General features: G+C 35.8%; 1 protein-coding gene across 1 annotated transcript; it reads left to right on the top strand.

Annotated features, from left to right (window-relative positions):
- Window positions 1–3,899: 3,899 nt before the first annotated feature.
- Window positions 3,900–12,926, top strand: LOC110710582 (protein SMG7-like). The gene is made up of 8 exons (XM_021888907.1): window positions 3,900–4,209; window positions 4,392–4,526; window positions 5,237–5,845; window positions 5,952–6,074; window positions 7,771–8,006; window positions 8,094–10,044; window positions 10,131–10,260; window positions 12,257–12,926. Exons 2-6 carry the CDS (start codon window positions 4,458–4,460, stop codon window positions 10,018–10,020), a joined length of 2,964 nt encoding a protein of 987 aa, XP_021744599.1. The 5' UTR covers window positions 3,900–4,209; window positions 4,392–4,457; the 3' UTR covers window positions 10,021–10,044; window positions 10,131–10,260; window positions 12,257–12,926.
- The last annotated feature ends 1,829 nt before the right edge of the window (window positions 12,927–14,755 follow it).

Here is a 14,755-nt window from a genome sequence, read left to right as displayed (position 1 = left end):
GACAAAGAAGAAGATTTATACCCAGAAATTGATGGAGCGATTGAATCAAAAAAAGAAGAATTGAGGCACATGAAAGCAGTAATACGTCAGAAAGAAAGAGATGAACGAAGAACAGAAGAAAATAGGAAAATTTGCAAATTGCAGCCATTTAAAGTTCGTATTTTGCAAATTGCAGCCATTTTAATTTATTTTTTTTTGGCAAATTGCAGCCTAAAAGTTCGTATAAATTGTAAATTGCAGCCCGATTCAATTTTTTCATTGGATTACATGTTGAAAAATCTTCGGTTAAGGTTTTAGGGGTCATTTTAGTTCTTAGGGGAGCGAATTGAGCTCGGAATCAGCAAAAAAATAACGTAAGTGTCTTATATTTACAGTTTTCCACAAATCGATACATTTTTGTTACGCAAAACGAGATACTTACGTTGTTTTTTTGCTAATTCCGAGCTCAATTCGTGCCCTTATGGGCTAAAATGACCCCTAAAACCTTAACCGAAGATTTTTCAACATGTAAATCGATGAAAAAATTAAATTGGGCTGCAATTTACAATTTATACGAACTTTTAGGCAGCAATTTGCAAAAAAAAAAAAATTAAATGGCTGCAATTTGCAAAATACGAACTTTAAATGGCTGTAATTTGCAAATTTTCCAAGAAAATAATGTTGGAAGTTCTTGATATAAAATAAGAGAGTTGGGGAAAAACAAGAGAGAGGGGAAAACAAATGAAAGGAGAAAAATCCCACATTAGTGGAGGGGAAAGGTTTTTTCTTGTTTTTTTTTATTGTAGTACTTAGTTGAGTGAGTGGGAGGTAAGTGTTACTCCACACACACGCGCACCAAGCTGGGTCTTGGGTAATTCGATGCGTGGGTCCTTGTTATTTTTTTGAGAAATTTTATTTCCCTTTCTTCGTTAAACAGAATATTCCTTTTTGTTTGTTGGGATTATTCTTTTTTGACTGTTGGGATTACAAAAATTAAATCAGTCATTAATCCCTTGATTGGGAAATGACAGTGACTCGTGGTCATGATATGGGTGTATTTGACATGACATCACGGGAAATAAAAAAGATTTATGAAGGCATTGATACAAATTCCAAGTGTTCTCCTCCTATATGGTTTTGGCCCAAGTTTTAGCTCTATTCCTTTTCCTTATATACACGGTGTACACTGAGTTTTTATTCATTTACCTTGATTGTGTTGTATGATGTTGAATAATTTGGAGAGAAAAATTCAGAAATTTAGCATGTCTTCTGTGAGAAATATGAAGCTTGTAAGATTTTAACTTAGTATCCATGAAACAACAAATTCAAGGCACATAACTTGCTGTGATAATATGCTATTGTTCATTACGTTAGAGGGTTGGTATAGTAAGAAGGACTGAGGGAGGGTAGGTTGCCATATATTTTATGTAGAAGAGAAGTGGAGAAGAAGGAAAATAGGATCAAAAGTCTGATGCCATACATATATATAGAGAATGTTTTGAATCATTGATAATTTCCTTCATTACGTTACTAGTATACATACATAGTACACCTTAATCTAGGGTCACTAGGGAGTAATTGTATAGGAGATAATTAAGGTCTGTTCTCATTGACTGAACTCAGCTGAACTGAACTGAAATGAACTGAACTGAATTTCAACGCAAGAGAACAGGTCCTTAATTAAGGAGGATAATATGTCAATCCTTATCACATATATATAACCATCATATAACAGTGAAACCATCATCATCATCTAACATAATATAACATACTTGTATAATGTATATCATCAAATAATGAAACCATCATACAACAGTGAAAGTGTAAAACCATGCATCATCATCTAGCATAATACGAAGTATAACATAATTGTATAATAATGTATACCAAGTATATAGCATAAAACAGTGAAACTAACAAACATATAACAGTGAAACCATCGTAATCATCTAACATGATATAACATACTTGTATAATGTATAGCATAAAAGGCAAGGTTGAAATGGTGAGAAAATTTGCAAATTTACCTTCAACCATAGCTATATCCAATGGCTCACGTCCTCGGGACGCCTCGAATGGACAAAGGCCCATGATAGCATCGCCTGAGTACTAAGGCTCACTCATTAAATCACAGTTCCTTCAACCTGCCGAAGGCTGGCAATCCCTGACCCAACCCAATAACCCGACCCGAACCTGATCCGAAGTTACTAAAAGAAACCTGAACAACCCGAATTCGACCCGATTTCACCCAAATTTCATATTTCAAAATAACATTAAGATTTACACTATTTTTGATAGTTTCTAAGCATAACCCGAAAACCAATCCAAAATCTGACCGGAGCCTGACCCATTGACCCGAATTGCCACCCTTACCTACCATAGGTTCACAACCACACTCAACCCAAAGATCGCTCACCCATGGGCAATCAAAGAGAGCATGCTAGCTCAAAACCAAACAAAACCACAAGAACTTATAACTTTGCTGGTTATAAATAAATACTACCTCATTCCTATAATATAGTTCTTATTTGTGTTTTTTCACGGTATTTAAGAATATAGGAGTAGAAAGTGGATGAAGTTCGTTAAGAAAAGTGAAAATTACAATCATAGACAAAAGTTAAAGAGAAAAAGTGGAAAAAGTACAAGGCATGTGCAAAATTCAAGGGTAAATTAGAACAAAAACTTTTGCATGCCCCCGGTTTACAATATTTTTATTGTACATCGAACATTTTTTTAAAAGTGACTCTTTTTCCATACAAAAGTGACCCTTTTTCTTTTATAAACATGACCCATATTTTCACAAAAGTGACTCTTTTTTTTACATAAAAGTGACCTTTTTTCTTTTACAAACGTGACCCATATTTTCACTAAAGTGACCTTTTTTCACAAAATTAATTAAGCTACATATGCAAAACAGAGTATCAAAATCAACAAAAATAAACACAAAATTAATCATAGTCATGAAAAAACTGTACAATCACTCAATCAAATCAAAAGTCGCCGTTGAAACCATCGTCGATTCCACCATTTCCGACCATCTCACTGAGCAACGCGAGGACGATGACGATGACGAGTTAGAGCTCACTTTACCTTCTTCCGACTTCATATATTCTGACGACTTCTTTGTACTCTTCTTCTTCACCATTGCAGAATCAAACACTACAAAAAACAAAAACAAGAACAAAATAAATAAAAAAAAACTAAAAATCGAAGAATCAAAACAACTAAAACTAACAAAAATCTCATAAAATTAAGTAAACAAACCTTAATTTTGCAAATAACAACTTCACAAGTGAAAGAGAAGAGAAATAATCGCAGTTAAAGAACGAGTAACCAGGTTGAATAGAGAGAATTGTCAATTATGGAAGAAGATAGAGAAAGAACTTTGTGAATGAATGAGGAGGAGAGAGAAAATGTTGGTTTTTATTTGTAAGCAATGAAGCATGCACGTGTAAATCAAAATGGAAACATTTATGCTTAGAGCAAGAGGCGATTTACAATAGTTTAATGTAAATTGGATGTTAATAACTAATTGTGAAATTAGAAAGTACAATGAATAGAGTTTCAAAAATAAGGGTATAATAGTATTTACATAAAATCCAAAAATAAAAATAGGAACAACATTTTGGTTTTTCAAAATAGGAACTACTACCTCCGTTAAAGGTTATGTGCAACGATTTGACATAGAGCAAAGAGGAAAAATGTCTAATTGTTGTACACTTGCACATAACCTGTAATGGAGGTAATATATTATGGACGGAGGGAGTATTAATTTGTAGTTAATATTTTCTTTTGTTTGACGAAATTGGAACATTGACTAACTATGTCCATGTAATTAATATTTTTTTTTTTGAAACAATGTCATTAATTTCAATCACTAAATCAAATTAATATCATTAACGTATAAAAAAAGCATTTTTTTTTTGACAAGTAAAAAAAGAAAAAAAAAAACATTATTAACCAAAGTACAAAGTAGCAAAATATTTTTTATATGATGGTAAAACAAACGTATTAAGCCCTCTCTCTCCCTCTTATTTCGTGCGAACTCGTCGGCTTCCCGTCCCCAGTTTCTCTCTCCTCTCTGTCTCTCTAAACTGTTTGGGGGAAAAAACACAATTTCGCACCAATTTCTTCTTCCTTAATCGATGACATTCTTTCACAATTTCTTCATCCTTCCAGAATTTTCTCAGCAAAAGCCCTAATTTCTTCCATCCTTTTTCTTTCGATTTTGTAAGTTTTTCTCTATTTCACCTTTAATTTCACAGATCTAGGGTTTTTTCATGGATCTTTAATTTGCGATGATTATTTTTGGAATTGAATTATTCTAGCATGTATGAATTTTTGTAATTTTGCGTGTAATTTTGTTTTTTCCGTTGCGAATTTTAGTGATTTTTGATCGTTTTTTTTTGAAGGATTTTAAATGTTGTGGATTGCTCCTGATGAAATAGTGCAGTTTTCTTGCTTGCAATTGATGGAAAATGGCTGTTCAGATGGATAAACCTTCAGTAATTTCTCCTAGGGAGCGTGCTCAGCGTCTTTACAATAATGTATGATTTTCATTCTGTGTTCGAAATCTTGTGTTATCTTCATCTTTTGCCTTTAATTTATCGATTTCGTCGTAAATATAGATATAAGTCTTCCATGATTATGTTGCAGTACATAGGAACTTGGTTGTTGTGGAATTTGTATGAGAATGGTTTATGGGATTGTGTTTGAATGAGAATGGTTTATGTTGGAGTACGTAGGAACTTGGTTGTATGAGAATGGTTTAGGGGAACATCGGTTTAGTAATCATCGGAATTTGAATGACCTTGCTTGCCCCAAGACTAGACCGAGAGCCTTGTTAGATGCATTGGGGTGATGGTTTGGTGGTGGAATGGCTGTAATTGTGTTATGGATATTGCTTACATAAAGTCTGTCTTTGCCGTGATCTTGCGTGGGATGTCTTTTGGTTGAGTATGTGTTTCCCGGGTTCTTATTGATGTTATATTTATGATGTGATGTGCTACCAAGCCTAGTGTTGCTCATTGGATGGTTTACTGTGTTCAACTTTTCGTTATTACCTTCTTGTTTGCATTGTCACATCTTATTCAGTTCTGCCTAATTGTCAGTCTCTTAAATTCTAACAATGTGTGGCACTGTTGTTTGTCGGCTCAACTTTTATAGTTTGTGTGGATTTTGGTGTTGTTTTTAAGACATCCAAATTGCAGCATGACAAATATGATTTTTTTTTTGTTTGTGAATTGATGCTGTGCAGAATGTCGAGCTGGAAAATACCCGACGTAAATCTGCACATGCAAGAGTTCCTTCAGATCCTAATGTATGGCAACAACTGCGAGAAAACTATGAAGCCATAATACTGGAAGATCTTTCCTTCTCTGAGCAGCTTGAAATTGAGCTTGCTTTATGGCAGTTGCATTACCGGCGAATAGAAGAGCTACGGGCACTCTATAATGCAGCTTCTTCTGCAAAGGTTTCTTCTGCTGCCCAAAACGGAAATGGTGGCCCTGCGCGTCCTGATCGACTGGCTAGAATACGCTCTCAATTTAAAACATTTCTGTCAGAGGCAACAGGATTCTATCATGAGCTCATGTTGAAAATAAGGGCAAAATATGGCCTATCTCTTGATTATTTCTCAGATGATCCTGATGATCAGATTTTGCTCTCAAAAGATGGACAAAAAATCGCTGATATAAAGAAAGGCTTGATTTCTTGCCACCGGTGCTTGATTTACCTTGGTGATCTTGCTCGCTATAAAGGTCTCTATGGGGATGGTGATTCCAAAACTCGAGACTTTGCTGCAGCTTCTAGCTATTATGTGCAAGCATCTTCTCTGTGGCCGTCTGGTGGTAATCCACACCACCAGGTATTTCTTATTGGTGTTCGCTATTTTTTTTGCTGTAGACAAGTCATTTGAAATGGTCTGTTTTCTGTTGCATGACCCTTCATTTTATATTTGCTGTTTTTTTTAGCTTGCTATAGTGGCTGCATATCATGGCGATGAATTGGCTGCAACTTACCGCTATTTTCGGAGTTTGGCTGTTGAAAGCCCTTTTACAACCGCAAGGGACAATCTTATCATTGCATTTGAGAGGGTAAGTAATTAGATGATGAGACTCCTGCTATGTTCTTTCAGCTTTATCCACTTCTGTGTTTAGGAGGAGGGGGTGGTTCTTTGCAACTTCTATGTACTAAAGCTTAATAAACTTGATCATATCTTATCCTGTTTTTTCCTTAAGCATTTGTTGTTTGGGACTTTGGATGACTATGAATGGGTGTAAGGTCTAACAATACTTCTTAGCTAGCATGGAAGGAAATTACAAATTGTAAAAGCCATAACCTTTGGCCTTTTGAGGTTATAGCTCGATTTCTGATTTAGTATAGCAGGACCCCTATTTCAAGAGTATAGGAAAAAGTTTTGTTGAAGCATTGTGTCTTACCTCATTGTGATTATCAAAGAACCAACTCTTCCCCTTTGAATTGATTCTCATGTCCCCTTCTTAACCCAGTGAAGCTGTAAAGCTTGAAAATGATTGTGGTCTTTTGAGACTCCAATTACATAATGCTCATAGTTTTACTTTTGAACAAATTCTCCTTGACCTGAACAGTAATTGTTTTCCAATGCATCATGCTAACAGTAAAGTGTTCTAATTTAAGCCCATTTACTTGGACAAAATTTGTGAGAATCCATCTTCAAGCAATTGTTATAACCAATACTATCACTTAACAGTTGATACCTGTGCATATGCTCAATCCCTGTCCCCCTCTTGGGTGTTTTATAACCTTGTCTTGCATACATTTATGCTACAAAATTGATTGAAATAGTAAGTGTTGCTTGAGGAGGGAGGGCAAGGGGGATTTGGAAAACCTTGTCAATAGATTGCATGTGAAAAGTCTAATTATTTCTCTAATGTTTATATCAATGATTTCTCTCTCCAATTTTTCAATTGAATTTAGTTATTCACTCCATTCATATGTATGATATCTATCTTTTTTCAAGCTAAAACATTGATATTTGTTTTCTCTCAATTTATTATTGAATCATACTGAGAATATCATTGTCCCATATCTATACTATGAAATTAGTCGTCAAAGTTTGACCTTGGAGAGTTTGATTCAGAGGCTCAGAGCACATTTAGCATCCTTGGAGGGGGATTAATGTTTTTGGTTAGTGAGTATAGACGTTGGTCAGTAGGGTAGAAGTTTTACAGGTGAGGTGGCAGTGAACTGGCTTTTGAATTTGTAATGTATACCACCATGATAGGCAGGAGAGAAATTAAGATCTGATTTTGTGAAAATTTGGACACTTTTTATCTCTGTTGTGATGAACTCACTACTTTTTGGGACAAAGTAGACTGTTTACTTGATCAGTTAAGTGTACTGTGGCAAATGTTAGTATATAATATAGCTGATTATCGTGATGACTATTTTGCAGCATGATTTTTGTTTGGGAGATTCCTATATGATTTTGTTGGTGTTCATATATGGCTTTTGCATGCTAATATGTTTGAAATCACTTTGATGCTGTGTTTAAAGTTGCTTTCTTAGTTAAGACTTAGCATTGTAGACACTAGACAGTGTCATGATTGAAAATTTATAAAGCTTGTGTCAACTTCTTATACACAGAAGATGCATGCTGCCCTTTTGTTTTGATGCTTACTTTATTTTCTTGCTTCTGTATTATTATCCTTATTTTTTGTGTATGAGGAAATTGTTTATGCCTTGAAGTCTACAATCTTAATATGACGTGCGACAATAATTGTAACAACATTTTTTTGTTTTCTGTGGCAGAATCGTCAGAATTATACACAACTTCTAGGGGAGTCTAAAACTCCAATAGTAAAAGCAGCCACCTCACGGATGTCTGGAAAAGGGAAAGGAAGAGGTGATGGTAGGGGGGCTTTGTCGAAAGAAAACAGACGCCAAACCAGTCCAAGTAAAGAAAAGGCCCCTAGTATTCCTGAAACTTTGAAAGCATTCTGCATTAAGTTTGTCAGAGTGAATGGCATATTGTTCACTCGCACGAGGTATCATTACTTTCATATATAGTAATTTAGTTTGATCTTCTCTTGTATTAATGATTTGTATTTAACTTTTACTGCTTATGTGTCCAGTCTGGAAACCTTTGCAGACGTGTTATCAATGGCCAAGAACGATTTTCTTGTGCTTCTTTCGTCTGGCCTGGAAGACCAATACAATTTTGGGTCAGATGCTGCTGAATGTGGGCTTGTTATTGTCAGGCTGGTGGCAATTCTTATATTTACGGTACACAATGTGAAAAGAGAATCTGAGAATCAGTCATATGCTGAAATCCTACAGCGTTCGGTCCTCCTGCAGAATGCGTATACTGCTGTTTTTGAGTTTATGGGACATATTATTGAGCGATGCTTGCAGTTATGCGATCCTTTATCATGTTATCTAATGCCTGGAATTTTAGTCTTTGTGGAATGGTTAGCTTGCCATCCAGATGTTGCGACTTGCAGCGAAGCAGGGGAAATTCAAGCTAATGCTAGAATTTTCTTTTGGAATTCCTGTATAACCTTGTTCAACAAGCTTCTGTCAAGTGGGCTGCTTTCTACTGATGAAGATGAGACATGCTTTTCCAACATGAGCAAGTATGAAGAAGGTGAAACATCCAATCGCCTTGCTCTATGGGAAGACTTTGAGTTGAGGGGATTTCTGCCCCTCCACCCTGCACATCAAATCCTTGACTTCTCTAGGAAGCATACATTTGGGAATGGTAGTGATGGTGGAACTAAGGAGAAAACAACTCGTGTCCAGAGGATAATAGCTGCTGGCAAGGTCTTTGCTAATGTTGTTCGGGTTGAGCAGCAGGGTGTTTATTTTGATCCTGACTTGAAGAAATTCATTTTTGGTGCTGAGGCACAATTATGTCTTGAATCCTCACCTGAAACATTGATGTCAAATGTCATGGGCCAAGAATTATCAGGTGAAAAGAAATCAAGTCCGAGAGCTTTGGGACCAGTGAAGGTGGCCGAGGTTGATGATGAAGAAGAGGTTATTGTTTTTAAGCCTTCAGCTGCAGATAAGCAAGTTGATGTTGGGTATCCAGCTTTGACTTCTTGTGAGGATCTTGGGCTTGTTTCTAATGTGTCTGGTGGAAATTCGGTAGTTTTTAATCGACCTGTGTCAGCATCACCAAATGGAAACCTTCTTAATGGAGTTTTTACCAATGGAATTGTTCAGAATGGTCTTGATGCAATGTTGAGGTCATCCATGTCTGTTGCTAATGCGTCCTCCCAACATGTGCAACCTACGCAACTTCCTAGTTCTGGCTGGTTGCCTGAGCAGCGGGCTTCTGTGTTAAATGGATTTAGGAATCTGAGTTTGATGGGTAATGGGCATATAATGAACCAAAAGCCTTCAGAACATTTCACTCCTTTGCAATCTGCTGCCCTATCACTTCCGTTTTCGCATGCTGTCAATTCCAATACTAGTAATGGTTACCCAGTGCAGGTTTCAGAAGCTGTCATGCCATCTAAAACTGACTTTATTATATCGTCTGGGCCTGACTTGAACATTTCCACTATCATCAAGCCCCAGTCAGTCTTTCCAGTTGGTTCTCAAAAAAATCCAGTTAGTCGGCCAATCAGACGCATAGGCCCTCCACCAGGTTTTACACCTGCTACTCCTAAATATGCTATTGAACCTCAGCATGAGCCAAGTGTGAAGGATGGAAACCCAATGATGGATGATTATAGCTGGCTTGATGGATATCAGATGCCATCCTCAACAAAGCAAGACACAGGGTTTGACCTCTGCACCAATTTTAATGGGTCTTTATATAGTCATGTTAGCAAGTGGAATGACTCGCCAGGGGCAATTAGCTTTCCTTTTCCTGGAAAACAGGCTTCAGTAATCCAAACCCCAGTTGAGAACAATAGACACTGGCAAGACTTCCAATTTCCTGATCAGCTGAATCTCTGCGAGCAACAACAGCAGCTAGGAAATCAGAAGGCAATTCCATTTACACCACAGTTTCAAGGCCAATCTCTGTGGGAAGGTCGTTTTCTGGTGTGAAAACTATGTCAAAGGCTTTAGAAGGTCTGTTAACTTATCTCAGTTTTCCAGTTTTTGTATGGATCAATCATTGTGAGGTGAAGATTTACTGACTAGTCTTCTTTGTGAAGAATCCACTGAGGTGATTATCCACAGGCAGATGCTAAAGTTTCTGCGCTGCTTTGGTCCTGCATTGATATTAAGTTTTTGTTGAAGCTTGAGTGATCTTGGGAGTGTTGCAGGCCCCTGCTATTGAAACAGGTATATATCATCTGTCTCTAATGTAATATGTTTTTATATAAGCCGCCAATTTGGTCAATACTTTTGTCTGGCATTACAAGGTTTTTTTTTTTTTTCCTTCTTCTTCCCCTTTCTCACACCACTCTAATTATCTATATAGATGGATTTATTTTAAGGCTGTAGCACGCAACAAAGCCTTAGTCCCATAAATGATAGCACGAACTATTAATAAACGCAAAAATTTGGAAGTTTTTGGCTGTGAGTAATTTGATCAATGTTGAAGGCTTGGGTGTGAAATCTAGGATCTATCATTGGCGAATATGTTAATTTTTGTTTTGAATATTCATCCTCTGCCCTTTGATCTGTGGGCTTGATAAGAATTTGACTTGTCATACAGATCTATTTTTGAATTTACCCCTTTGGATTTCTGCTGGTTTACTTGCAAATGAAGTACATTTGTTGTAACTTACTGCCTTGCCAATTAATTTCTTTCCCTCTTTGATATATAAGTTAAGTTTATTAAAGGATTATTCACAATTAAAATATTCAGATCAGTGCAATAAGTTTAGGGCTAGTGCATGAAATTATATGTCCAATTAAGTTGCGGGACATCCCCCCAATTGGAAGATGTTAACTCAATAGTGGGACTAAAAGTTTATTTTGGCAAATTTTAGGATTGACATGGCATTGAATGGGTAGAATCGACTTTTAGGTGTCATAAGTTTTACTCAGTCTATTTTATTGTTTTTGGTTTGATTCAATTGAGGAATGTGCTGTAGTTTCATTATCATTCCTGTCACTACAATGTTTAGGTTTTTGGCCATGAAATGCATGCCAGTACCTAGTGGAACTACTTTTGGTTAGTTAGAACGAATGTCGGATTTTGGTATTTATCCAAGTGTTGACATTTCAAGGTTATACATTTCAGACGTGGGGATAGCGTCCTAAAATTATATGTGTGGAACCATGGCATAAGTTTAGTTAATTATTGTGTTTAGAAATTTACATAAATTTCAATGTATTTGGCTCACTTTTTGAGGTCACATATGGCATATATTCTTTTTTTTTTCTTCTATGGTTATGTGGTTCAATTATATTCAAGTGTCTGAGAGCTATGAAGTGTTGGCTAAGGATTCCATAACCCTTTTTGAAGCGTTTAGTGTTCAATACCAGTTCGGGTGATTGAAGTAGCATAGGGAATCACACTCCCTTTATTTTGGACTGTTGAGCTTATTTTTCACTTGGAGTGTTGCAAGAGTTTGACTCACTTTTATATTTTATTTATAGCAACCCCATATTATCATCTTACCCCCTCCCTCCCTAGCTTCACCTCACAATGTTTACACCTTTCGGATCACTCCTTTTACTTCATCAACCTTTTCTTTTTTTCATGCCCATGCCCTATCTTACTCATTCTTTCATACTTTTCACCCTTGATATAGTATATCTTTGACAGACCTTGTATCATTTGAACGCCTTACCCCTCATCCCGCCCTTAATCTCATAATATCTACACCTTTCTGGTCACGCTTTTTACTTCATTGACCATTTTCTTTCACGTCCATCCCATTCTTACTCCATACTTTTCTACCCTTAATACGATATATCTTTGACAGACCTTGGATCATACGCATTGATAAAGTTCTGTGCTTCTTAATTTTACAAGTTTGATACTCCTAAATACCTTCCCATGTTTGTGTTAGTGTCAATTCTATATTACAGGAACCTATAATACAGGTCTGACCACCACCTATTTTGCAATTTAAAGATGGGGCACACTTGGATGTGCACATGCATGGTTGCATTTGATGTGTATCCTTGAGTCCAAGTTGCTTTAGTGTTTGATGGTTGAGGACAAATCATTTTTAGGGAATTTTTGTCAACAAGGTGGTGATTATGATATTGGCTTTTTAGAATTTTGTTTTTAGGTGGGCTGTCCAGCTAGGTTATATGTGATTATAAACTGAAAGGTCTGTATCAATTAAGTGCACTCACAAAGTCATAATTGTTTCTGCAGGTGCCGAGGTATCCAGGATGGGATGGATGGAGTCAATGGACGAGTAGGGGGGACTGCATTGGAAATCTAAAGGGTTAGTGCTATTCTGCCTGAATGGATGGGGGCATGTCTCTTTAGATCGGGATGTGGTTGGATCGGCTTTTTATGCTCGATAAGTATTAGCTTACACTACTAGGCCTTGGATCGATGATATGCAAATACGGGATGTTAGTAGGCATTGCAAAAACCATCAATAAAATCAGTTGAGGAAGCTGATTTAAGTGATGGTATCTGGGCAATTGCTTTTGGGCAGCCTTAAGTTTCTACATATTAAATTTCATCTGTTTTTTGAAGCAAAAGATTATGCACAATGCTTATATTAGTAATAGTTGAGATAACCCCAGGTCTACTATCGCGTTATGGCATTTTTAGCCTGTGGGGAGTACTCTTAGTAATAACTGGTCACTGGAGTATGTTCCTTAGACCAGACTTTGTTTTATGTTTTCCAGACTTGGTTTGTTTTTTTTTTTTTCAAGACTTGGCTTGTTTGCTGCTGTTTTGCCCATTGTGGGCAAATTAGCTTTTATAGTATTGCAGGATTTTTACTACTATTGATTGAAATTGTACTCCATTTGCTTGTTATTATCTGTTTCTCACCTTCCTTTTCATTGATAGCTATATGCTGCTACGACCAGTTTGTTTGAGTAAGCGGGAATTGGATTATTTATTCATCATCTTAATTGTGGTATTTTTAGATCAAAATCTTTGCACATATAGAAGCAATATGAGCAAATTTGTACCGTGCATTGTTATGTAATGTGGTTCTAGAATGACTGAGGTGAGACTCTGGGTATGGCTAATGATCTGACTTGTGCAGTTAATCCTCATTGCTGGTCTCTGTTACTGGTCTTAAATACTGTCTGGAGCTATATTTGTTGGTGTTGCTAGGATTTTTTTCATACATACGAGTACTTTCGATTACTCATATTGGAATGAAACTGTACTCATTTGAGATAGCATTATTATGTGATGGAATTATCCACAATTTAGGGGGACAAGAGTGAGAGCTTAATCATATTTAGGTGTCCAGGAGCATGTTCACCATACCCTTCATCTTAAAGCCATGTTTTTTCCCCTGTAATTTTCAATTTCCCCTTTAAGCCACCTCTAAAGACTTATGGAGGGAAGAAGATACTTTGTATATATTTGGGCTAAATATTATTATTGACGCGAGAATTACAAAATTTTCTTTTCTGCCTGTGAAAGTAGACATTGAAACTGCACAATGAAGAAAACGTTTCCGGCACAAGAGATAAATGCGTCAAACAAAACACTTGTGCATATGTAAGTCAAGAAATAAAGAATTTGTCCGGACAAAAAAAAAAAAAAAAAGAAATAAATTGTCATCCTTATTTTAATTTATTAACAAAGCGCCTGTAAAAATGTTGTACATTACATATTTACATCCGATTGTGCAAAGTCTACCAAAAGTCTACAATGCATCACTGCTTTGACGGACCTTGATCTAATATAACCTTTCACTCAATTTGAATGACTTGTGGGTAGAACTATTGATCATTAGTCCCCTAAACGTTGAGAAATAGGATTAGGCATGCAAAAGCCAAATTGTACGTTGAGAAATTATTAGGATTAGGCATGCAAAAGCCAAATTATCCAAGTAGAGTTCGTTGTAGTACATACTCCCTCGCATTAAAGCTAGCTTAATTTAAATTGTGTAACCTTTGCACAGAAGAGTGGATTAGTAATTTTCTTGACAAAATCCACATTTGATTATAATTCGCTAATTATTACTTGAATGCTTGATGGGAACGAGAGATGAAGTAAGCAATAGAGAGGAAGAGTACGTAGGCTTCAATCCTGAAGATTATTTTATCCTAATACTCTCATGAGTTGGACGAACAATTTGTGTAGAGAGAGATATAAATGACGAACAATTTGTGTAGAGAGATATAAATGACAAATAATACGAACATAATTCAATCTCAAATCTTTAATACGTTGTATCAATGAAAAAAATTTAACCAAGCCCATTTAACATCCATATAATTGTAAGATTTGTATCCAATTATAACCAACATTATAAACAAAATAATAATTTGTCTCGTCCAACAAATAATATTAGGTTGCGTTATTTTTTTTTTATTTTTTTTTTTGGAAGAATTAGGTTGCGTTATTTTTTTTTTTTTTTTTTTTTTTTTTGGAAGAATTAGGTTGCGTTATTAACCAACATAATAATTGAGTTTAAACAATACAACTTACTAAATTTCTTAACACTAATCACACAAAATTATAAAACAACTATTAATGTCCTTATTTCCAATTTAGGGTGTTCATTCTTCTAGGAAATTTTGTTTTGTTTATATTTATTTAATTTCATGATATATGATTTAAAATCAAACTATTCATTGCTTAAATTTAAAAGTTTGTAGGTCAAAATATCTCATATAAATTGTTATAATCCTCCACAAATAACAATATATAGCATTAACAATTTAGCAT

Source organism: Chenopodium quinoa, unplaced genomic scaffold (genome assembly GCF_001683475.1).
Source record: "Chenopodium quinoa cultivar QQ74 unplaced genomic scaffold, ASM168347v1, whole genome shotgun sequence".
NCBI classification, from domain to species: domain Eukaryota; kingdom Viridiplantae; phylum Streptophyta; class Magnoliopsida; order Caryophyllales; family Amaranthaceae; genus Chenopodium; species Chenopodium quinoa.
Note: the sequence above shows the minus strand (reverse complement) of the source record. Positions and strands in the feature narration are given on the sequence as shown.